This window comes from Cherax quadricarinatus, chromosome 3 (assembly GCF_038502225.1).
Source record: "Cherax quadricarinatus isolate ZL_2023a chromosome 3, ASM3850222v1, whole genome shotgun sequence".
NCBI classification, from domain to species: Eukaryota; Metazoa; Arthropoda; class Malacostraca; order Decapoda; family Parastacidae; genus Cherax; species Cherax quadricarinatus.
Window position 1 is genome coordinate 39,658,280 of NC_091294.1, and position 24,335 is coordinate 39,682,614.

Below are 24,335 nucleotides of genomic sequence, written 5' to 3' on the forward strand. Positions count from 1 at the left end.
AATTTTTAAGAAAGAGGACAGACAGGAAGCATTAAACTACAGACCAGTGTCACTGGCTTGTATAGTATGTAAAGTCATGGAAAATATTATCAGGAGAAAAGTAGTGGAACACATTGTAAAGATTGGGCTCATACATGACAGTCAGCATGGCTTCAGAGATGGGAAATCCTGTGTCACAAATTTACTTGAGTTCTACGATAAGGTAACAGAAGTAAGACAGGAGAGAGAGGGATGGGTAGGTTGCATCTTTTTAGATTGCAAGAAGGCTTTTGACACAGTACCACACAACAGACTGGTGCAAAAATTAGAGGAGCAGGCAGGAATAACGAGGAAAATACTGCATTGGATCAGGGAATACCTGACAGGAAGGAAACAACGTGTGTTGGTACGTACTGAAGTGTCGGAGTGGGCGAATGTGTCGAATGGGGTTCCACAAGGTTCAGTCCTAGGTCCGGTGCTGTTTCTTGTATACGTGAATGACATGGTGGAAGGAATAGATTCAGAAGTGTCACTGCTCGCTGATGATGTGAAACTGATGAGGAGAATACAAGTGGGCGAGGATCAGTTAAGATTACAAGGGGATCTGGACAAACTACAAGTATGGTCCGACAAATGGCTCCGGGAGTTTAACCCCAGTAAATGTAAGGTCATGAAGATTGGGGAAGGACACAGAAGACCGCAGACGGAGTACAGGTTAGGAAACCAACAGCTGCAAACGTCAGTTAAAGAAAAGGATCTTGGGGTAAGCATTATAACGAACATGTCCCCTGAGGCACACATCAATCAAATAACTGCTGCAGCATATGGGAGATTGGCAAACCTGAGGTTGGCGTTTAGACATCTGAGTAAGGAGTCATTCACGACATTGTACACAGTGTACGTAAGGCCCATGCTGGAATATGCAGCGCCAGTATGGAACCCTCACCTAGTCAAACACGTCACGAAATTGGAGAAAGTGCAAAAATTTGCAACACGAGTAGTCCCGGAACTGAGGGGTATGTCTTGTGAGGAGAGGTTAAGGGAACTCAACCTGATGAAACTAGAGGATAGGAGGGATAGTGGGGACATGATAACAACGTATAAAATACTAAGAGGCATTGACAAGGTGGACAAGGATCGAATGTTTCGGAGATGGGATAAAGAAACATGGGGACACAATTGGAAAGTGAAAACCCAGATGAGTCATATGGATGTTAGGAAGTATTTCTTTAGTCTTAGAGTTGTCAGGAACTGGAATAATCTGGAGAGTGAAGTAGTGGAAGCAAGTTCCATAAATAGCTTTAAGAAGAGGTATGACAAATATCATGGAGCAGGGAGAGAGTGAATTAGTATCGACCAGTGAAGAGGCGGGGCCAGGAGCTATGACTCGACCCCTGCAACCACATATAGTGAGTACACACACACACACATACACACACACACACACACACACACACACACACACACACACACAAACACACACACATTTACACCACAATGGGACATAGCTAGAATGCAATCCCTGGTGTGGTACATTAAGACATGTTAAGACATGTTAAGACATGCGTCGGGACAAGTACTCACCATGTCCTTCTCAGATATAGGACCCATACTGCGGATCAGCAAGCTGAACTTGACCACTGTTGTTCGTCCTGTGAAAAAATAATAACTATGCGATGATAAAATCAATGATCAGACTGATCTCGACGAATCTTGTTCTTCCTGGGATGCAACATCAAACATTAATATAATTTTTCAGTAATTATTTGCAACATATTCACGAAAAAATATTTTGTGAAAATATGTTTTTTCGTCATTAAGAAAGATCAAATAATAAAATGAAAATACAAAATTAATAAATATAATAAATTTATACAACAGGAACAGAATCTAACTATAATTTATTCCAGTACATTAATAAATATTGAACACAACAACGTTCACAGAGATGAGAAAAATGAGAATAAATTCTGAACGAAACAAAAGGAGAGAATAAAGTGAGATACAATAATACAATACAGAAAAGGTGAAAGAATTTATAATACAGTGATATCAGTCCAGTGTATGATGGTGTATTGATGAATAATGAATTAGTGAGTGAAGATTGTAGCAAGAAGGGGGGGGAGATTAGTGGTGATGGATGGGGAGGGGGAGAGGGAAATGGGGATGGGTGAGGGGGAAAAGATTATAAGGAGGGGTGGAGAGGGGACGTTAGAGGGACCTAGGGTAGGAATGAGGAGTGAAAGTAGAGATGGGTGGAGGAAAAGTAGAGAGGATTTGGGGAGGGAGGTGGAAAGGGAAGAGGAAAAAGTGGTGGAGAAAGGCAGGGAAAGGCAGGATAGGGCAGAAGAGGGGAAGGATAGAGGGGAGAGGAGGGATGTAGGGAGATGTCTGAAGTCTTGGACGCTTCTCCAGCGAGGGTAAACTATTGTAACAAAAAATAATGTGCTAACATATGCTTATAATTTCGGAGAATGACACTGAAAAAAGTGCGGGGACGTTCTTGAGAACTTGCAGAATACACACACACACACACACACACACACACACACACACACACACACACACACACACACACACACACACACACACACACACACACACATACACACATACACACTCAAGGAAAAAGATCTGGGGTGAGTATAACACCGAGCATATCTCCTGAGGTGCACATCAATCAGATAACTGCTGCAGCATACGGGCGCCTGGCAAACCTACGGATAGCATTCCGATACCTCAGTAAGGATTCGTTCAAGACTCTGTATACCATTTACGTCAGGCCCATACTGGAGAATGCAGCACCAGTTTGGAATCCACACCTAGTCAAGCACGTCAAGAAATTAGAGAAAGTGCAAAGGTTTGCAACAATACTAGTCGCAGAGCTACGGGGATTGTCCTACGAAGAAAGATTGAGGGAAATCGGCCTGACGACACTGGAGGACAGGAGGGTCAGGGGCGACATGATAACGACATATAAAATACTGCGCGGAATAGACAAGGTGGACAAAGACGGGATGTTCCAGAGAAGGGACACAGACACAAGAGGTCACAATTAGAAGTTGAAGACTCAGATGAATCAAAGGGATGTTAGGAAGTATTTCTTCAATCATAGAGTAGTCAGGCCGTGGAATAGCCTAGAAAGTGACGTAGTGGAGGCGGGAACCATACATAGTTTTAAGGCGAGGTATGATAAAGCTCATGGGGCAGGGAGAGAGAGGACCTAGTAGCAATCAGCGAAGAGGCGGGGCCAGGAGCTATGAATCGACCCCTGCAACCACAAATAGGTGAGTACAAATAGGTGAGTACACACACACACACACACATATATATATATACACACACACACACATGACCCAGGTGGCAAATTTTCGGAGAATCGGGTGGTTCACAAAGAAAAGGAATCGGCCTCTCAAAGTAATTTTCAAGGCAGAATCAACCCGAACCATGATCCTGCAGGAGAAAGCATGGCTGAGAGGCAAACAGGAGTTCATGAATGTGTACCTCGATCGAGACAGAACACAGGAGGAAAGGATGATACTGAAAGAGAGAGTGCAAAAACGAAAGGAGGAATGGGAGGAAATGAAAAAGGAGAGCAGAATAACCCAGGAACAATAGGAAGGACAAGCACACCCCCCAGAAACACCTGCAGAAGGACTCCAGCCACGACACCCCCAAGGCAACTGAACAATCCAAACCAACCATCACACACCGATCCCTCTGTTCCCACCACCCGCACCACGAACCCTACCCCTACAGCAACCCCCTATGGGAGCTCTTCCTCCACCTCCACTGCAACCCCCGACAGGCCCCCACCAGGGCTCCTGCTCTCCCAACCTCAGTATTCCCCCAGGACCACAGTTACAGTATTAGAACAGAAATTGAAGGTTTGGTACATAAATGCAGATGGATTAACGAATAAATATGAGGAATGGCAAGAAAGAATCAATGAGAAGTCCTCAGACATCATAGCAGTTACAGAAACAAAACTCACGGAGACAATAACAGATGCAATCTTCCCACCAGGATGCCAGATCATGAGGAAAGATAGAAGGGGCAGAGGGGGAGGAGGGGTTGCTCTGCTCGTAAACAACCGATGGAAATTCGAGAAAATGGGAGGCATAGACGAGACAGGAGAAAGGGACTACATAGTAGGTACACTTCAATCTAGGGAGCACAAGGTGGTCATTGCAGTGATGTATAATCCACCACAGAACTGCAGGAGGCCAAGAGAGGAATATGAAGAGAGCAACAGAGCAATGGTGGACACACTTGCTGAGGTGGCAAGAAGAGCTCACTCCAGCAGAGCAAAGTTGCTGGTTATGGGGGATTTCAACCACAGGGAGATTGACTGGGAAAACCGGGAGCCACATGGGGGTCCCGAAACATGGAGAGCCAAGATGTTGGATGTGGTGCTGGAAAACCTCATGCACCAGCATGTTAAGGACACTACCAGAGTGAGAGGGGAGGATGAACCAGCAAGATTGGACCTTGTTTTCACCCTGGGCAGTTCAGACATTGAGGACATCACATATGAGAGTCCCCTAGGAGCTAGTGACCACGTGGTTCTGTGCTTTGAATACATAGTAGAGTTGCAAGTGGACAGAGTAACAGGAGTTGAATGGGAAAAGCCTGACTATAAAAGAGGGGACTACGTAGGGTTGAGGAACTTCCTGCAGGAGGTCCCGTGGGACAGAGAACTGGCAGGAAAGCCAGTAAATGAAATGATGGAATATGTATCAACAAAATGCAAGGAGGCAGTGGAAAGGTTTATTCCCAAGGGCAACAGAAACAATGGGAAGACCAGGACGAGCCCCTGGTTTACCCGACGGTGTAAGGAGGCAAAAACAAAGTGCAATAGAGAATGGAAAAAGTACAGAAGGCAGAGAACACACGAAAATAGGGAGATCAGTTGTAGAGCCAGGAACGAGTATGCACAGATAAGGAGGGAGGCCCAGCGACAGTATGAAAATAACATAGCATCGAAAATCAAGACTGACCCGAAACTGTTGTATTGCCACATCAGAAGGAAGACAACAGTCAAAGACCAGGTGATCAGACTGAGGACAGGAGGTGGAGAACTCACAAGAAATGATCAGAAGGTATGTGTGGAGCTAAACAGGAGATTTAAGGAAGTTTTTACAGTAGAGACAGGAAGGGCTGTGGGAAGACAGCACAGAAGGGAACATCAAGAGGGAATATACCAACAAGTGTTGGATGACATACGAACAACCGAGGAGGAGGTGCAGAAGCTGCTAAGTGACCTTGATACCTCAAAGGCGATGGGACCGGACAACATCTCCCCATGGGTCCTTAGAGAGGGAGCAGAGATGCTGTGCATGCCCCTAACCACAATCCTCAACACATCCCTTGAAACTGGGCAACTACCTGAGAAATGGAAGACAGCAAATGTAGTCCCCATATTTAAGAAAGGAAACAGAAATGAGGCACTAAACTACAGATTTGTGTCTCTGACATGTATTGTGTGCAAAGCCATGGAGAAGATTATCAGGAGGAGAGTGGTCGAACACCTGGAACGGAACAAGATTATAAATGAAAACCAGCATGGGTTCATGGAAGGCAAATCCTGTGTCACAAACCTTCTGGAGTTTTATGACAAGGTAACAGAAGTAAGACACGAGAGAGAGGGGTGGGTTGATTGCGTTTTCCTAGACTGCATGAAGGCCTTTGACACAGTTCCCCACAAGAGATTAGTGCAGAAGCTGGAGGATCAGGCGCATATAACAGGGAGGGCACTGCAATGGATCAGGGAATACCTGACAGGGAGGCAACAACGAGTCATGGTACGTGAAGAGGTATCACAGTGGGCGCCTGTGACGAGCGGGGTCCCACAGGGGTCAGTTCTAGGACCAGTGCTATTTTTGATATATGCGAACGACATGATGGAAGGAATAGACTCTGAAGTGTCCCTATTCGCAGATGATGTGAAGCTGATGAGAAAAATTAAATCGGATGAGGATGAGGCAGGACTCCAAAGAGACCTGGACAGGTTGGACATTGGTCCAGAAACTGGCTTCTCGAATTCAAACCTGCCAAATGCAAAGTCATGAAGATTGGGGAGGGGCAAAGAAGACCGCAGACAGAGTATAGGTTAGGTGGACAAAGACTACAGACCTCACTCAGGGAGAAAGACCTTGGGGTGACCATAACACCGAGCACGTCACCGGAGACACACATCAACCAAATAACTGCTGCAGCATACAGGCGCCTGGCAAACCTGAGAATAGCGTTCCGATACCTTAATAAGGAATCGTTCAAGACACTGTACACTGTGTATGTTAGGCCCATACTGGAGTATGCAGCACCAGTCTGGAACCCACACCTGGTCAAGCACGTCAAGAAGTTAGAGAAAGTACAAAGGTTTGCAACAAGGCTAGTTCCAGAGCTCAGGCGAATGTCGTACGAGGAAAGGTTGAGGGAAATCGGACTGACGACACTGGAGGACAGAAGGGTCAGGGAAGACATGATAACGACATAAAAGATACTGCGGGGAATAGACAAGGTGGACAGAGATAGGATGTTCCAGAGAGGGGACACAGAAACAAGGGGTCACAACTGGAAGCTAAAGACTCAGACAAGTCACAGGGACGTTAGGAAGTATTTCTTCAGTCACAGAGTTGTCAGCAAGTGGAATAGCCTAGCAAGTGAAGTAGTGGAGGCAGGAACCATACATAGTTTTAAGAAGAGGTATGACAAAGCTCAGGAAGCAGAGAGGGAGAGGACTTAGTAGCGATCAGTGAAGAGGCGGGGGCCAGGAGCTGAGTCTCGACCCCTGCAACCACAATTAGGTGAGTACAATTAGGTGAGTACACACACAGGGAAGAAAGAAGAGCATTGAAAAAATATAGAGGAACACTAACAGGAAATGACAGGGAGGTATGCAGTGAGCTAAGCCACATTCCTCAGTATTTTCACACATGAGCAAGAGGCAGTAACACAGACAGAAGGCAGGTAAACCAAACAGAGCAGTGAAACAGACTCATGAAGGGAGAACCCTTCATGGGTCTTAACATCACCACGAATATTAAGACGAGCTGAAATGTTGTACCAGCCACTCACACAGAACTTTCACAGATCTTTACTGTATGAAGTACCAAATAAGCGGGGGAGAGCTAATGTCACAGCAGTGGTCGAGGAAGGCGACAAGTAGCCCTCAACCAATGTACCTAATGAGTGTAACACCCTAGATGCTGGAAAAGAATATAATAAGGAGAATTGTTAGCCATCATAAAGGTACCTAATTCTTGCCAGAACACAGCATGGGATTAGGAATGGAAGAACGTGCCGTACTAAACATCGGGACACATATAACAGATTAGCAGACATTAGATAGGAAGGAGAGGAATAGATGAAACGCATATTCCTGTACTGTAATAAGCATTTTTGAATCAGTGCTACGTAAAATACAATGTGGAAATTTGAAGAAGCAAGAAAGTGTAAGAGGAAAGGTACCGACATGGATAAAGCAATAACTGAATAACAGAAAACCAATTTAAGGAATAAAGCATCAAGCTTGGAAAGTGTAACTGATGTAGTTCCTCAGGGATCAGTGTTGGAACCTATTTTGTTTCTGGCGTATATTAATGACCTGAATGCGAGAATTAGCTGCTATGTATTCTTATTTGTAGATGATGCGAAGGTAATGAAGACAAAATGAAGAGGATGAGAGAAGACATTGGTAGACTTAGTAGGAGATTTAGACTTAGAGAATGGTTGAATAAATCGTAATACTCTCCGAACTTTCTACTACTACTACTACTACTACTACTACTACTACTACTACTACCACTACTACTATTACTACTACTACCACTACTACTACCACTACCACTACCACTACCACTACCATTAACACTACCACTACTACTACCACTACTACTGCCACTACTACTACCACTACCACTACCACTACTACTACCACTACTACTACCACTGCTACTACCACTACTACTACCACTGCTACTACCACTACTACTACCACTACCACTACCACTACCACTATCACTAATACTACCACTGCTTCTCCCTCCCTTCGTCCCGTCTCTGTTAAGCTCGCCTATATATACTGGTTCAGTCTCTCTTTGTGTTAGTGTGCATTTGTAAATGATCCAAGTTGGACCGAAACGTCGTTGTAAACTTCTCTCTCCTGTATGAGGGTTATTTGTGCATAAATTGAGGTCTTAAGACCTTCTCAATAAATAAAAACCATCTTGGCATGATAATTTTATCTCAGAGCCTTTACTGAAGACCTTTGTTATTTCCAGGCTACACTAGTTGAACATATATATCTAATAATAAAAAAGTGGGTAAAAAATATCGAAATTATAATTCAAATATCATTGAGATTAAGTTGGCAGGTAAATTGTTCTAATAATAATAATAATAATAATAATAATAATAATAATAATAATAATAATAATAATAATAATAATAATTAAAATAATAATTAATTTAATAATAAGAGTCGCTTAAACAGAATTTAAAGGAACAGACGACGACTGAAGGCAGTAAACTTACCATATATATTGCTCTTAAATCAGTAATTAGTGTATAATATGGTGGTATTATAACCGGTAATGAGCGTATAATTAATGACCCAACATGAATACATAAGATAAATTAGACCTGGGTGAAATATTAGACACATCTCAGCACCTGACCACGTGTGTTCTACCTCGCCTTCCAAACAAACAAAGTTAATTTCTTTGCAAGGTTATATTAAGATTATTAAATTACAGTGTAAAGAGGCACTATCATGCCTAGGCATTATGGGCAGACTTAATTTAATGGGTTACATGCTACTTAATACTCCGAACTTTCTACTACTACTACTACTACTACCACCACTACTACTACCACTACTACTACCAATACTACTACTACCACTACCACTACCACTACCACTACCACTACAACTACCACTACCACTAATACTACCACTACTTCTCCCTCCCTTCGTCCCGTCTCTGTTAAGCTCGCCTATATATACTGGTTCAGTCTCTCTTTGTGTTAGTGTGCATTTGTAAATGATCCAAGTTGGACCGAAACGTCGTTGTAAACTTCTCTCTCCTGTATGAGGGTTATTTGTGCATAAATTGAGGTCTTAAGACCTTCTCAATAAATAAAAACCATCTTGGCATGATAATTTTATCTCAGAGCCTTTACTGAAGACCTTTGTTATTTCCAGGCTACACTAGTTGAACATATATATCTAATAATAAAAAAGTGGGTAAAAAATATCGAAATTATAATTCAAATATCATTGAGATTAAGTTGGCAGGTAAATTGTTCTAATAATAATAATAATAATAATAATAATAATAATAATAATAATAATAATTAAAATAATAATTAATTTAATAATAAGAGTCGCTTAAACAGAATTTAAAGGAACAGACGACGACTGAAGGCAGTAAACTTACCATATATATTGCTCTTAAATCAGTAATTAGTGTATAATATGGTGGTATTATAACCGGTAATGAGCGTATAATTAATGACCCAACACGAATACATAAGATAAATTAGACCTGGGTGAAATATTAGACACATCTCAGCACCTGACCACGTGTGTTCTACCTCGCTTTCCAAACAAAGTTAATTTCTTTGCAAGGTTATATTAAGATTATTAAATTACAGTGTAAAGAGGCACTATCATGCCTAGGCATTATGGGCAGACTTAATTTAATGGCTTACATGCTACTTAATACTAGAGAAATTGATCATAGTTTGTTTAAGTTACGTATTTTCTTTCTTTATAGTAGACAGTAATTTTACTCTAATTACAATAGTTTCAATAATGAATATTGAAATTAAATTATGGGAATATAACATTGCGAGTAGTTGAAAGTAGTTTACAGTATGAAAATGTTGCAATTGAGTGTAAGACAGTATTGTTTTGGGTAGGTATTTACACTGCAGGGTAGGATTAATAATGTATGAACCTTGGGTGTCTAGATTTGAAGTTGTAAGATACTGAGTATTGAGTATTTAGTTTAGGGTGAGTAGGTGGTTTTTGAGAAGAGCCTTAAACTGGTGCTCAAACCTGGTTGTTTTAGTATTTACTGGTAATGAATTCCAAATTTTGGGGCCCTTTATGTGCATAGAATTTTTACAAAGTGAGATATGGACAAGGGGTACATCCAAAAGAGATCTGTGTCTTGTGTTATGCTAGTGTCCTGTTAAGGTTGGTGAGGAGAAGTTTGAGTGGAGGGTTTATATTTGAGTGTAGTGTTCTAGGTACGTAGTAGGCACATGAATAATTATGGATGTTCTTATCGGTGAACAGTTTCAGACTTTTGAATATTGATGGAGTATGCTGTCGGGATTGGGAATTTGTTAGCATTCTGACTGCAGCCTTTTGCTGGGTTATTAGTGGTCTTAGGTGATTTAATGGTGTTGGTCCCAATGCACAAATTCCATATGTGAGATAAGGGTAGATGAGTGAATGATACAGTGCAAGGAGAACTGATTGTGGAATATAGTACCGTGTCTTTGATAGTATGCCTACTGTCTTAAAGATTTTCTTAGAAATTTGTTGTATGTGTGTCTGGAATTTGAGGCTACTGTCAAGATGGATTCCCAGGAATTTTCCCTCTGTGAATCTTGTGATGAGTGATCCGTTTAGCGTTATGTTAAGTGGAACATTTGCAGCTCTGGTTCCAAACTGAATGAAATAGGTTTTGTCAGTATTGAGTGTAAGTTTATTAGTCATCATCCAGGTAGATATCTTCTGCAATTCAGCATTAACAGTGTTGGCCAGTATGACTAAGTTTGGGTGTGATAAGACGTATGCAGTGTCATCCTGCAAATAGTGTGGGTTTGAGTAGCTGTGATGCATTCGGTAGGTCATTGATGTAAATAATGTAAATAGTCATTAGTGTATTCATATATATATATATATATATATATATATATATATATATATATATATATATATATATATATATATTATTTTATAATTTTTATTATCACACTGGCCGATTCCCACCAAGGCAGGGTGGCCCGAAAAAGAAAAACTTTCACCATCATTCACTCCATCACTGTCTTGCCAGAAGGGTGCTTTACACTACAGTTTTTAAACTGCAACATTAACACCCCTCCTTCAGAGTGCAGGCACTGTACTTCCCATCTCCAGGACTCAAGTTCGGTCTGCCGGTTTCCCTGAACCCCTTCATAAATGTTACTTTGCTCACACTCCAACAGCACGTCAAGTATTAAAAACCATTTGTCTCCATTCACTCCTATCAAACACGCTCACGCATGCCTGCTGGAAGTCCAAGCCCCTCGCACACAAAACCTCCTTTACCCCCTCCCTCCAACCTTTCCTAGGCCGACCCCTACCCCGCCTTCCTTCCACTACAGACTGATACACTCTTGAAGTTATTCTGTTTCGCTCCATTCTCTCTACATGTCCGAACCACCTCAACAACCCTTCCTCAGTTTTGGTAATCCCGCACCTCCTCCTAACTTCCAAACTACGAATTCTCTGCATTATATTCACACCACACATTGCTCTCAGACATGACATCTCCACTGCCTCCAGCCTTCTCCTCGCTGCAACATTCATCACCCATGCTTCACACCCATATAAGAGTGTTGGTAAAACTATACTCTCATACATTCCCCTCTTTGCCTCCAAGGACAAAGTTCTTTGTCTCCACAGACTCTTAAGTGCACCACTCACCCTTTTCCCCTCATCAATTCTATGATTCACCTCATCCTTCATAGACCCATCCGCTGACACGTCCACTCCCAAATATCTGAATACATTCACCTCCTCCATACTCTCTCCCTCCAATCTGATATTCAATCTTTCATCACCTAATCTTTTTGTTATCCTCATAACCTTACTCTTACCCGTATTCACCTTTAATTTTCTTCTTTTGCACACCCTACCAAATTCATCCACCAATCTCTGCAACTTCTCTTCAGAATCTCCCAAGAGCACAGTGTCATCAGCAAAGAGCAGCTGTGACAACTCCCACTTTGTGTGTGATTCTTTATCTTTTAACTCCACGCCTCTTGCCAAGACCCTCGCATTTACTTCTCTTACAACCCCATCTATAAATATATTAAACAACCACGGTGACATCACACATCCTTGTCTAAGGCCTACTTTTACTGGGAAAAAATTTCCCTCTTTCCTACATACTCTAACTTGAGCCTCACTATCCTCGTAAAAACTCTTCACTGCTTTCAGTAACCTACCTCCTACACAATACACTTGCAACATCTGCCACATTGCCCCCCTATCCACCCTGTCATACGCCTTTTCCAAATCCATAAATGCCACAAAGACCTCTTTAGCCTTATCTAAATACTGTTCACTTATATGTTTCACTGTAAACACCTAGTCCACACACCCCCTACCTTTCCTAAAGCCTCCTTGTTCATCTGCTATCCTATTTTCCGTCTTACTCTTAATTCTTTCAATTATGACTCTACCATACACTTTACCAGGTATACTCAACAGACTTATCCCCTATAATTTTTGCACTCTCTTTTATCCCCTTTGCCTTTATACAAAGGAACTATGCATGCTCTCTGCCAATCCCTAGGTACCTTACCCTCTTCCATACATTTATTAAATAATTGCACCAGCCACTCCAAAACTATATCCCCACCTGCTTTTAACATTTCTATCTTTATCCCATCAATCCCAGCTGCCTTACCCCCTTTCATTTTACCTACTGCCTCACGAACTTCCCCCACACTCACAAGTGGCTCTTCCTCACTCCTACAAGATGTTATTCCTCCTTGCCCTATACACGAAATCACAGCTTCCCTATCTTCATCAACATTTAACAATTCCTCAAAATATTCCCTCCATCTTCCCAATACCTCTAACTCTCCATTTAATAACTCTCCTCTCCTATTTTTAACTGACAAATCCATTTGTTCTCTAGGCTTTCTTAGCTTGTTAATCTCACTCCAAAACTTTTTCTTATTTTCAACAAAATTTGTTGATAACATCTCACCCACTCTCTCATTTGCTCTCTTTTTACATTGCTTCACCACTCTCTTAACCTCTCTCTTTTTCTCCATATACTCTTCCCTCCTTGCATCACTTCTACTTTGTAAAAACTTCTCATATGCTAACTTTTTCTCCCTTACTACTCTCTTTACATCATCATTCCACCAATCGCTCCTCTTCCCTCCTGCACCCACTTTCCCGTAACCACAAACTTCTGCTGAACACTCTAACACTACATTTTTAAACCTACCCCATACCTCTTCGACCCCATTGCCTATGCTCTCATTAGCCCATCTATCCTCCAATAGCTGTTTATATCTTACCCTAACTGCCTCCTCTTTTAGTTTATAAACCTTCACCTCTCTCTTCCCTGATGCTTCTATTCTCCTTGTATCCCATCTACCTTTTACTCTCAGTGTAGCTACAACTAGAAAGTGATCTGATATATCTGTGGCCCCTCTATAAACATGTACATCCTGAAGTCTACTCAACAGTCTTTCATCTACCAATACATAATCCAACAAACTACTGTCATTTCGCCCTACATCATATCTTGTATACTTATTTATCCTCTTTTTCTTAAAATATGTATTACCTATAACTAAACCCCTTTCTATACAAAGTTCAATCAAAGGGCTCCCATTATCATTTACACCTGGCACCCCAAACTTACCTACCACACCCTCTCTAAAAGTTTCTCCTACTTTAGCATTCAGGTCCCCTACCACAATTACTCTCTCACTTGGTTCAAAGGCTCCTATACATTCACTTAACATCTCCCAAAATCTCTCTCTCTCCTCTGCATTCCTCTCTTCTCCAGGTGCATACACGCTTATTATGACCCACTTCTCGCATCCAACCTTTACTTTAATCCACATAATTCTTGAATTTACACATTCATATTCTCTTCTCTCCTTCCATAACTGATCATTTAACATTACTGCTACCCCTTCCTTTGCTCTAACTCTCTCAGATACTCCAGATTTAATCCCATTTATTTCCCCCCACTGAAACTCTCCTACCCCCTTCAGCTTTGTTTCGCTTAGGGCCAGGACATCCAACTTCTTTTCATTCATAACATCGGCAATCATCTGTTTCTTGTCATCCGCACTACATCCACGCACATTTAAGCATCCAAGTTTTATAAAGTTTTTCTTCTTCTCTTTTTTAGTAAATGTCTACAGGAGAAGGGGTTACTAGCCCATTGCTCCTGGCATTTTAGTCGCCTCATACGACACGCATGGCTTACGGAGGAAAGATTCTTTTCCACCTCCCCATGGACAATAGAAGAAATAAAGAAGAACAAGAGCTATTTAGAAAAAGGAGAAAAACCTAGATGTATGTATATATATATGCATGAGCGTGTCTGTGAAGTGTGACCAAAGTGTAAGTAGGAGTAGCAAGATATCCCTGTTATCTAGCGTGTTTATGAGACAGAAAAAGAACCCAGCATATATATATATATATATATATATATATATATATATATATATATATATATATATATATATATATATATATATATATATATATATATATATATATATATATACATAGTTGTTTGGGTTGTACAGGCCACTATTTACCATTTAAATTGAAGAAACTGGGATGTTAGATGGAAGAAAAATACACATACGAGCCACAGGGATGTTCGTAAATACTTTTCTCAGTGTCATGAAGTTAAATAATTGGAATACGCTAAATTGAGGAAGAGGTGGACGCAACGGTAGGTGAGATGAGGTCCTGGAGGCCAGAAACCAATAATACTGGCTCTTGTGGTTTGAGAGGCGAGGTCAGGAGCTGAGATTCGACGGTCGAAAACACAACTTAATGGTGAGTATAACTAGGTTAGTGTACATGCACACACACACACACACACACACACACACACACACACACACACACACACACACACACACACATACACACCCACACACGCAAGACTGGACTTAGTATTCACCTTGGGTAGTGCAGCTACTGAGGACATCGTATATGAAAGACCCCACGGGGCCAGTGACCACGTGGTTCTGAGCTATCAAATACATAGCAAAATTACAAGTGGAGATGGAAGCAGGAAGAGCAGGACGAATGAAGCCAAACTACAAGAGAGGGGACTACATAGCATGAAGAATTTCCTGCACGGTGTTCAGTGAGACAGAGAACTGGCAGGGAAGTCAGTAAGTGAGATGATGGAATATGTGACAATATGCAAGGAAGCTGAGGAGAGGTTTGTACCCAAGGGTAACAGAATTAACGAGAAAGCCAAGATGAGCCCTTGCTTCACCCACAGGTGTAGAGAGGCCAAAACCAAGTGTGCTAGAGAATGGAAGAAGTATTGAAGGCAAAGGACCCAGGAGAATAGAGAGAGCAGTCGTAGAGCCAGAAATGAATATGCACAGGTAAGGGAGGCCCAACAACAATACGAAAATGACACTGCAGCGAAAGCCAAATCTGACCCAAAGCTGTTGTACAGCCACCTTATGAGGAAAACAACAGTCAAGGTAATCAGTCTGAGGAAGGAAGGAGAGGAGATCACAAGAAACGACCGCAATGTATGCGAGGAACTGAACTTGGGATTCAAAGAAGTGTTCACTGAGGAGACGGAAGGGACTCCAGAAAGACAGAGGGGTGGGGTACACCATCAAGTGTTGGACACAATACATACAACCGAGGAAGAAGTGAAGAGGCTGCTAAGCGAACTAGATACCTCAAAGGCGATGGAGCCGGATAACATCTCTCCATGGGTCCTGAGAGAGGGAGCATAGGCGCTATTTGTACCACTAACACAATCTTCAACACATCTATCGAAACAGGCGATTACCTGAGGTATGGAAGACAGCAAATGTATTCCCAGTTATTAAAAAAATGAAGACAGACGCGAAGCATTAAACTACAGACCAGTGTTACTGACATGTATAGTATGCAAAGTCATGGAGAAGATTATCAGGAGAGGAGGGGTAGAACACTTGGAAACGAATGAGCTTATCTACGACAACCAGAAGGGATTCAGGGACGGGAAATCCTGTGTCAAAAACACACTGGAGTTCTATTACAGGGTGACAGCAGTAAGACGAGAGGGAGAGGGGTGGGTAGATTGCGTTTTCTTGGACTGTAAGACGGCGTTTGGCACAGATGCACACAAGAGATTAGTGCAAGAGCTAGAGGACCAGGTAGGTATAACAGGGAAGGCACTGCAATGGATCAGGGAATAGCTGTCGGGAAGACTAGAGTGAGTGATGGTATGTTGGGAGGTGTCAGAGTGAGTGACGAGCGGGTTTCCACAGGGGTCAGTCCTAGAACCGGTGCTGTTTCTGATATATGTGAACTACATGACGGAAGGAATAGACTCCGAAGTTTCCCTGTTTGCAGATGATGTAAAGTTGATGAGAAGAATTCAGTCGGACGAGGACCAGGAAGAACTACAAAGGGATCTGGACAGGCTGCAGGTCTGATCCAGAAACTGGCTCCTGGAGTTCAACCCCACCAAGTGCAAAGTCATGAAAATTGGGGAAAGGAAAAGAAGACCGCAGACGGAGTACAGTCTAGGGGGTCAGAGACTACAAACCTCACTCAAGGAAAAGGATCTTGGGGTGAGTATGACACCAGGCACATCTCCTGAGGCTCACATCAACCAAATATCTGCTGCAGCATATGGGCGCCTAGCAAACCTAAGAATAGCATTCCGACATCTCAATAAGGAATCGTTCAGAACCAGTTTGAAACCACACGTAGCCAAGCACGTAAGGAAGTTATAGAAAGTGCAAAGGTTTGCAACAAGACTAGTCCCGTTACTAAGGGGCATGTCCTTCGAGGAGAGGTTAAGGGAAATCGACTTGACGACACTGGAGGACAGGAGAGATAGGGAAGATATGACAATTACATATAAAACATTGAGAGGAATTGAAAAGTTGGACAGACGCAGGATGTTCCAGAGATGGGACGCAGCAACAAGGGTTTGCAGTTGTAAGTTGAAGACTCAGATGGATCACAGGGATGTTAGGAAGTATTTCTTTAGTCACAGAGTTGTCAGGAAGGGGAACAGTCTGAGAAGTGATGCAGTGGAGGCAGAATCCATACATAGCTTTAAGAAGAGGTATGATAAAGCTCATGGTACAGGAAGAGCGACCTTGTAGCGGCCAGTTAAGAGGCGGGCCCAGGAGCTGTGAATCGACCCTTTCAACCACACACACACACACAGACACACACACACACTCACCCCATTCCCGTCCTACGGGTGATAGTCACCCCCGTCCCCATTCTATGGGTGGTAATTTCCCACCAAGGTAGTGTGACCCGAGAAAGAAGAAATACTTTCACCACGCAACACTGTGTTGCCAGAGGCGCACCAACACTACAGTACAAAACTACATCATGTCTCCACTCCTTCAGAGTGCAAACACTGTACTTCCCACCTCCAGAACTCAATTCCGGCTAACTGGTTCCCCTGAACCCCTTCATAAATGTAACCTTGCTCACACTCCAACAGCACGCCATGTCATAAAAACCATTTGTCTCCACACCTGTCTAACACGCTCACACATGTTTAATGGAAGTCCAAGCCCCCTCACACACAAAATCTCATTTACCCCCTCCCTCCAACCTTTCCTAGGACGACCCCTACTTATATGTGACACAGTGTTGATATGTAGTCATCAAAGTCGTCGCATCAATAATGATTTGTTGGACTAGCAATCTCAATGTCTCATGTCTGAATTTTCATTAATTTAATGTCGTCAACTGAGTATAATCCACATTAAGTCCACAGGTGGTCGTTTCAAAATGCGTGTTAATAGGTTTAAGCTGCGTGACCGTATTCTCTGTCTCACCCATGAATAAATATACTCACGAAATCGTAATAACATGATTGCAAGCCACGGAACGGGTTCGGTTTGAAACCATGGAAAAGTGACTCGTAGAACTCCAGGGCAGAGCGTATGCCACTGTGCCAGCTGGCTTACGCACTGGCATGAAATTTTATTGATCACTCGCCGTGGATTCAAACCCCACCCATTCCGTCGTTTAATAATCCGACTCGTGTCTCTGTAGACACGATGCATGTCGCCAGTTCATCATCAAACAAGAATGCTTTAGTCCCTGAAATAGGAATTAAGGTAAACTCACAGCGTATATGCAATGAGAGACAAACATCTTGCAGTGAACATATTCTGTGATTCCAGAAAATACCAAGCTCTAGTTTCTTCAACCCTCTCTCCAGGCATAACACACACACACACACACACACACACACACACACACACACACACACACAGAACAACATTGCAGTAATAAAAATACTTAGTGAAACAAGAACTTCTCTCCAAATGTTTGTAAAGACACTTGAAGAAAGGCCAGACCATCAGAGGATCAGGTGGCCCTTTAAACAACGATTTCTTGGACATCAATCTAAAACCAAGAGTTAGACGTAATGATGTTGACATTACAAATATTGTAGTGTATGGTTAAGAGGGCGGTGGTGGTGGTGGTGGTGGTGTTGGTGGTGGTGGTGGTGGTGGTGGTGGTGACTCGCATCATAGATGCTTTTGTTAGTGGTGGTGGTGAGAGTGGTGACTTGTGTTTTAGCCGTTGTTGTTGTTGTTGGTGGTGTTGACGGTGATATTGATGATGTCGAACTGCATGTGATGTTTTTCTGAAGGAGTTACTTTATTTTCCATCTTACACTTATGATGCTGAGTAAGGTAGAGAGAGAGAGAGAGAGCAAGTGGACGCGCTACAGCTTAATAATTAGTCTCTGACTGGGTTAACACAAGTACTATATTATTGACGTTGTACAGTACCGACAAGTTGGTGAATAAGTCACATATACAACACTCGGGTAACTTTACAGCCAAGACGTTTCGCCCGGGCAACAAGCTTTCTCAGTAGAATACAGGTGAATGTAGCACTGGAAGCAGTCGTAGTAGTGTTGTGGTGAGTGCATTGCCCTCGTTGAGAGAGTTAGTGGAGGGAGGTTATACTGAACAGTTCAACAGAGTTGCTCAAGACTTTTCTCCTGTACCAAGATACTACAGTTTTGCTGTGTCTGGTGGGAGAGGTGATGGTGGTAGAGGTGGTACTGGTGGGAGAGGTGATGGTGGTGGAGGGGGTACTGGTGGGAGAGGTGATGGTGGTGGAGGGGGTACTGGTGGGAGAGGTGATGGTGGTGGAGGGGGTACTGGTGGGAGAGGTGATGGTGGTAGAGGTGGTACTGGTGGGAGAGGTGATGGTGGTAGAGGTGGTACTGGTGGGAGAGGTGATGGTGGTGGAGGGGGTACTGGTGGGAGAGGTGATGGTGGTGGAGAGGGGGTACTGGTGGGAGAGGTGATGGTGGTAGAGGTGGTACTGGTGGGAGAGGTGATGGTGGTAGAGGTGGTACTGGTGGGAGAGGTGATGGTGGTAGAGGTGGTACTGGTGGGAGAGGTGATGGTGGTAGAGGGGGTACTGGTGGGAGAGGTGATGGTGGTAGAGGTGGTACTGGTGGGAGAGGTGATGGTGGTAGAGGTGGTACTGGTGGGAGAGGTGATGGTGGTAGAGGGGGTACTGGTGGGAGAGGTGATGGTGGTGGAGGGGGTACTGGTGGGAGAGGTGATGGTGGTAGAGGTGGTACTGGTGGGAGAGGTGATGGTGGTAGAGGTGGTACTGGTGGGAGAGGTGATGGTGGTGGTAGTGGTGGGAGAGGTGATGGTGGTAGAGGTGGTACTGGTGGGAGAGGTGATGGTGGTAGAGGTGGTACTGGTGGGAGAGGTGATGGTGGTAGAGGTGGTACTGGTGGGAGAGGTGATGGTGGTAGAGGTGGTACTGGTGGGAGAGGTGATGGTGGTAGAGGTGGTACTGGTGGGAGAGGTGATGGTGGTAGAGGGGGTACTGGTGGGAGAGGTGATGGTGGTAGAGGTGGTACTGGTGGGAGAGGTGATGGTGGTGGAGGGGGTACTGGTGGGAGAGGTGATGGTGGTAGAGGTGGTACTGGTGGGAGAGGTGATGGTGGTGGAGGTGGTACTGGTGGGAGAGGTGATGGTGGTAGAGGGGGTACTGGTGGGAGAGGTGATGGTGGTGGAGGTGGTACTGGTGGGAGAGGTGATGGTGGTGGAGGTGGTACTGGTGGGAGAGGTGATGGTGGTAGAGGTGGTACTGGTGGGAGAGGTGATGGTGGTAGAGGTGGTACTGGTGGGAGAGGTGATGGTGGTAGAGGTGGTACTGGTGGGAGAGGTGATGGTGGTAGAGGGGGTACTGGTGGGAGAGGTGATGGTGGTAGAGGTGGTACTGGTGGGAGAGGTGATGGTGGTAGAGGGGGTACTGGTGGGAGTGATGGTGGTAGAGGGGGTACTGGCGGAAGAGGTGATGGTGGTAGAGGGGGTACTGGTGGGAGAGGTGATGGATGGTGGTAGAGGGGGTACTGGTGGGAGAGGTGATGGTGGTGGAGGTGGTACTGGTGGGAGAGGTGATGGTGGTACTGGTAGAGGTGGTACTGGTGGGAGAGGTGATGGTGGTAGAGGTGGTACTGGTGGGAGAGGTGATGGTGGTGGAGGGGGTACTGGTGGGAGAGGTGATGGTGGTAGAGGGGGTACTGGTGGGAGAGGTGATGGTGGTAGAGGGGGTACTGGTGGGAGAGGTGATGGTGGTAGAGGTGGTACTGGTGGGAGAGGTGATGGTGGTGGAGGGGGTACTGGTGGGAGAGGTGATGGTGGTAGAGGTGGTACTGGTGGGAGAGGTGATGGTGGTAGAGGTGGTACTGGTGGGAGAGGTGATGGTGGTAGAGGTGGTACTGGTGGGAGAGGTGATGGTGGTAGAGGGGGTACTGGTGGGAGAGGTGATGGTGGTAGAGGTGGTACTGGTGGGAGAGGTGATGGTGGTAGAGGTGGTACTGGTGGGAGAGGTGATGGTGGTAGAGGGGGTACTGGTGGGAGAGGTGATGGTGGTAGAGGTGGTACTGGTGGGAGAGGTGATGGTGGTAGAGGTGGTACTGGTGGGAGAGGTGATGGTGGTGGAGGGGGTACTGGTGGGAGAGGTGATGGTGGTGGAGGGGGTACTGGTGGGAGAGGTGATGGTGGTGGAGGGGGTACTGGTGGGAGAGGTGATGGTGGTGGAGGGGGTACTGGTGGGAGAGGTGATGGTGGTGGAGGTGGTACTGGTGGGAGAGGTGATGGTGGTAGAGGTGGTACTGGTGGGAGATGTGATGGTGGTGAAGGGGGTACTGGTGGGAGAGGTGATGGTGGTGGAGGGGGTACTGGTGGGAGAGGTGATGGTGGTGGAGGGGGTACTGGTGGGAGAGGTGGTGGTGGAGGTGGTACTGGTGGGAGAGGTGATGGTGGTAGAGGTGTTACTGGTGGGAGAGGTGATGGTGGTGGAGGGAGTACTGGTGGGAGAGGTGATGGTGGTAGAGGTGGTACTGGTGGGAGAGGTGATGGTGGTGGAGGGGGTACTGGTGGGAGAGGTGATGGTGGTGGAGGTGGTACTGGTGGGAGAGGTGATGGTGGTGGAGGTGGTACTGGTGGGAGAGGTGATAGAGGTGGTACTGGTGGGAGATGTGATGGTGGTGGTACTGGTGGGAGAGGTGATGGTGGTAGAGGTGGTACTGGTGGGAGATGTAATGGTGGTGGAGGGGATACTGGTGGGAGAGGTGATGGTGGTAGAGGTGGTACTGGTGGGAGAGGTGATGGTGGTAGAGGGGGTACTGGTGGGAGATGTGATGGTGGTGGAGAGGGTACTGGTGGGAGAGGTGATGGTGGTGGAGGTGGTACTGGTGGGAGAGGTGATGGTGGTGGAGGGGGTACTGGTGGGAGAGGTGATGGTGGTGGAGGTGGTACTGGTGGGAGAGGTGATGGTGGTGGAGGGAGTACTGGTGGGAGAGGTGATGGTGGTAGAGGTGATGGTGGTAGAGGTGGTACTGGTGGGAGAGGTGATGGTGGTGGAGGGGGTACTGGTGGGAGAGGTGGTGGTGGAGGTGGTACTGGTGGGAGAGGTGATGGTGGTAGAGGTGTTACTGGTGGGAGAGGTGATGGTGGTAGAGGTGTTACTGGTGGGAGAGGTGATGGTGGTGGAGGGAGTACTGGTGGGAGAGGTGATGGTGGTAGAGGTGGTACTGGTGGGAGAGGTGATGGTGGTGGAGGGGGTACTGGTGGGAGAGGTGATGGTGGTGGAGGTGGTACTGGTGGGAGAGGTGATGGTGGTGGAGGTGGTACTGGTGGGAGAGGTGATGGTGGTGGAGGTGGTACTGGTGGAAGAGGTGATGTGGTGGAGGAGGGTACTGGTGGGAGAGGTGATGGTGGTGTGGTACTGGTGGGAGAGGTGAGGTGGTACTGGTGGGAGAGGTGATGGTGGTGTAGGGGGTACTGGTGGGAGAGGTGATGGTGGTGGAGGTGGTACTGGTGGGAGAGGTGATGGTGGTAGAGGTGGTACTGGTGGGAGAGGTGATGGGGGTAGAGTGGGTACTGGTGGGAGAGGTGATGGTGGTGGAGGTGGTACTGGTGGGAGAGGTGATGGTGGTGGAGGTGGTACTGGTGGGAGAGGTGATGGTGGTGGAGGGGGGTACTGGTAGAGGTGGTAGAGGTGATGGTGGTGGAGGGGGTACTGGTGGGAGAGGTGATGGTGGTGGTGGTGGTACTGGTGGGAGAGGTGATGGTGGTAGAGGTGGTACTGGTGGGAGATGTGATGGTGGTGGAGGGGGTACTGGTGATAGAGGTGATGGTGGTGGAGGGGGTACTAGTGGGAGAGGTGATGATGGTGGAGGTGGTACTGGTGGGAGAGGTGATGGTGGTGGAGGTGGTACTGGTGGGAGAGGTGATGGTGGTGGAGGGGGTACTGGTGGGAGAGGTGATGGTGGTGGAGGGGGTACTGGTGGGAGAGGTGATGGTGGTGAGATGGTGGTGGGGGGTACTGGTGGGAGAGGTGATGGTGGTGGAGGTGGTACTGGTGGGAGAGGTGATGGTGGTGGAGGTGGTACTGGTGGGAGAGGTGATGGTGGTGGAGGTGGTACTGGTGGGAGAGGTGATGGTGGTGGAGGTGGTACTGGTGGGAGAGGTGATGGTGGTGGAGGTGGTACTGGTGGGAGAGGTGATGGTGGTGGAGGTGGTACTGGTGGGAGAGGTGATGGTGGTGGAGGTGGTACTGGTGGGAGAGGTGATGGTGGTAGAGGTGGTACTGGTGGGAGAGGTGATGGGGGTAGAGTGGGTACTGGTGGGAGAGGTGATGGTGGTGGAGGGAGTACTGGTGGGAGAGGTGATGGTGGTGGAGGTGGTACTGGTGGGAGAGGTGATGGTGGAAGAGGTGGTACTGGTGGGAGATGTGATGGTGGTGGAGGGAGTACTGGTGGGAGAGGTGATGGTGGTAGGTACTGGTGGGAGATGTACTGGTGGTGGAGTGGGAGAGGTGATGGTGGTGGAGGTGGTACTGGTGGGAGAGGTGATGGTGGTAGAGGTGGTACTGGTGGGAGATGTGATGGTGGTGGAGGGAGTACTGGTGGGAGAGGTGATGGTGGTAGAGGTGGTACTGGTGGGAGATGTGATGGTGGTGGAGGTGGTACTGGTGGGAGATGTGATGGTGGTGGAGGGAGTACTGGTGGGAGAGGTGATGGTGGTAGAGGTGGTACTGGTGGGAGAGGTGATGGTGGTAGAGGTGGTACTGGTGGGAGATGTGATGGTGGTGGAGGGAGTACTGGTGGGAGAGGTGATGGTGGTAGAGGTGGTACTGGTGGGAGAGGTGATGGTGGTGGAGGTGGTACTGGTGGGAGATGTGATGGTGGTGGAGGTGGTACTGGTGGGAGAGGTGATGGTGGTGGAGGTGGTACTGGTGGGAGAGGTGATGGTGGTGGAGGTGGTACTGGTGGGAGAGGTGATGGTGGTGGAGGTGGTACTGGTGGGAGAGGTGATGGTGGTGGAGGGGGTACTGGTGGGAGATGTGATGGTGGTGGAGGTGGTACTGGTGGGAGAGGTGATGGTGGTAGAGGTGGTACTGGTGGGAGAGGTGATGGTGGTGGAGGTGGTACTGGTGGGAGAGGTGTACTGGTGATGGTGGAGGGGGTACTGGTGGGAGAGGTAAGGTGGTGGAGGGGGTACTGGTGGGAGAGGTGATGGTGGTGGAGGTGGTACTGGTGGGAGAGGTGATGGTGGTGGAGGTGGTCCTGGTGGGTGAGGTGATGGTGATGGTACTGGTGGTAGAGGTGATGGTGGTGGAGGTGGTACTGGTGGGAGAGGTGATGGTGGTGGAGGGGGTACTGGTGGGAGAGGTGATGGTGGTGGAGGTGGTACTGGTGGGAGAGGTGATGGTGGTGGAGGTGGTACTGGTGGGAGAGGTGATGGGGGTGGAGGGGGTACTGGTGGATGGTGGAGAGGTGGTACTGGTGGGAGAGGTGATGGTGGTGGAGGTG

General features: G+C 46.2%; 1 protein-coding gene across 1 annotated transcript in view; it reads right to left on the reverse strand.

The window, feature by feature from the left end:
- Positions 1-24,335, reverse strand: part of LOC128684056 (gamma-aminobutyric acid receptor subunit alpha-2) — a 262,722-nt gene that overhangs the window by 44,838 nt on the left and 193,549 nt on the right. The window contains exon 4 of the mRNA XM_070091347.1: positions 1,564-1,631. Coding sequence (XP_069947448.1) covers positions 1,564-1,631 — 68 coding nt within the window. The remainder of the gene's footprint in view (positions 1-1,563; positions 1,632-24,335) is intronic.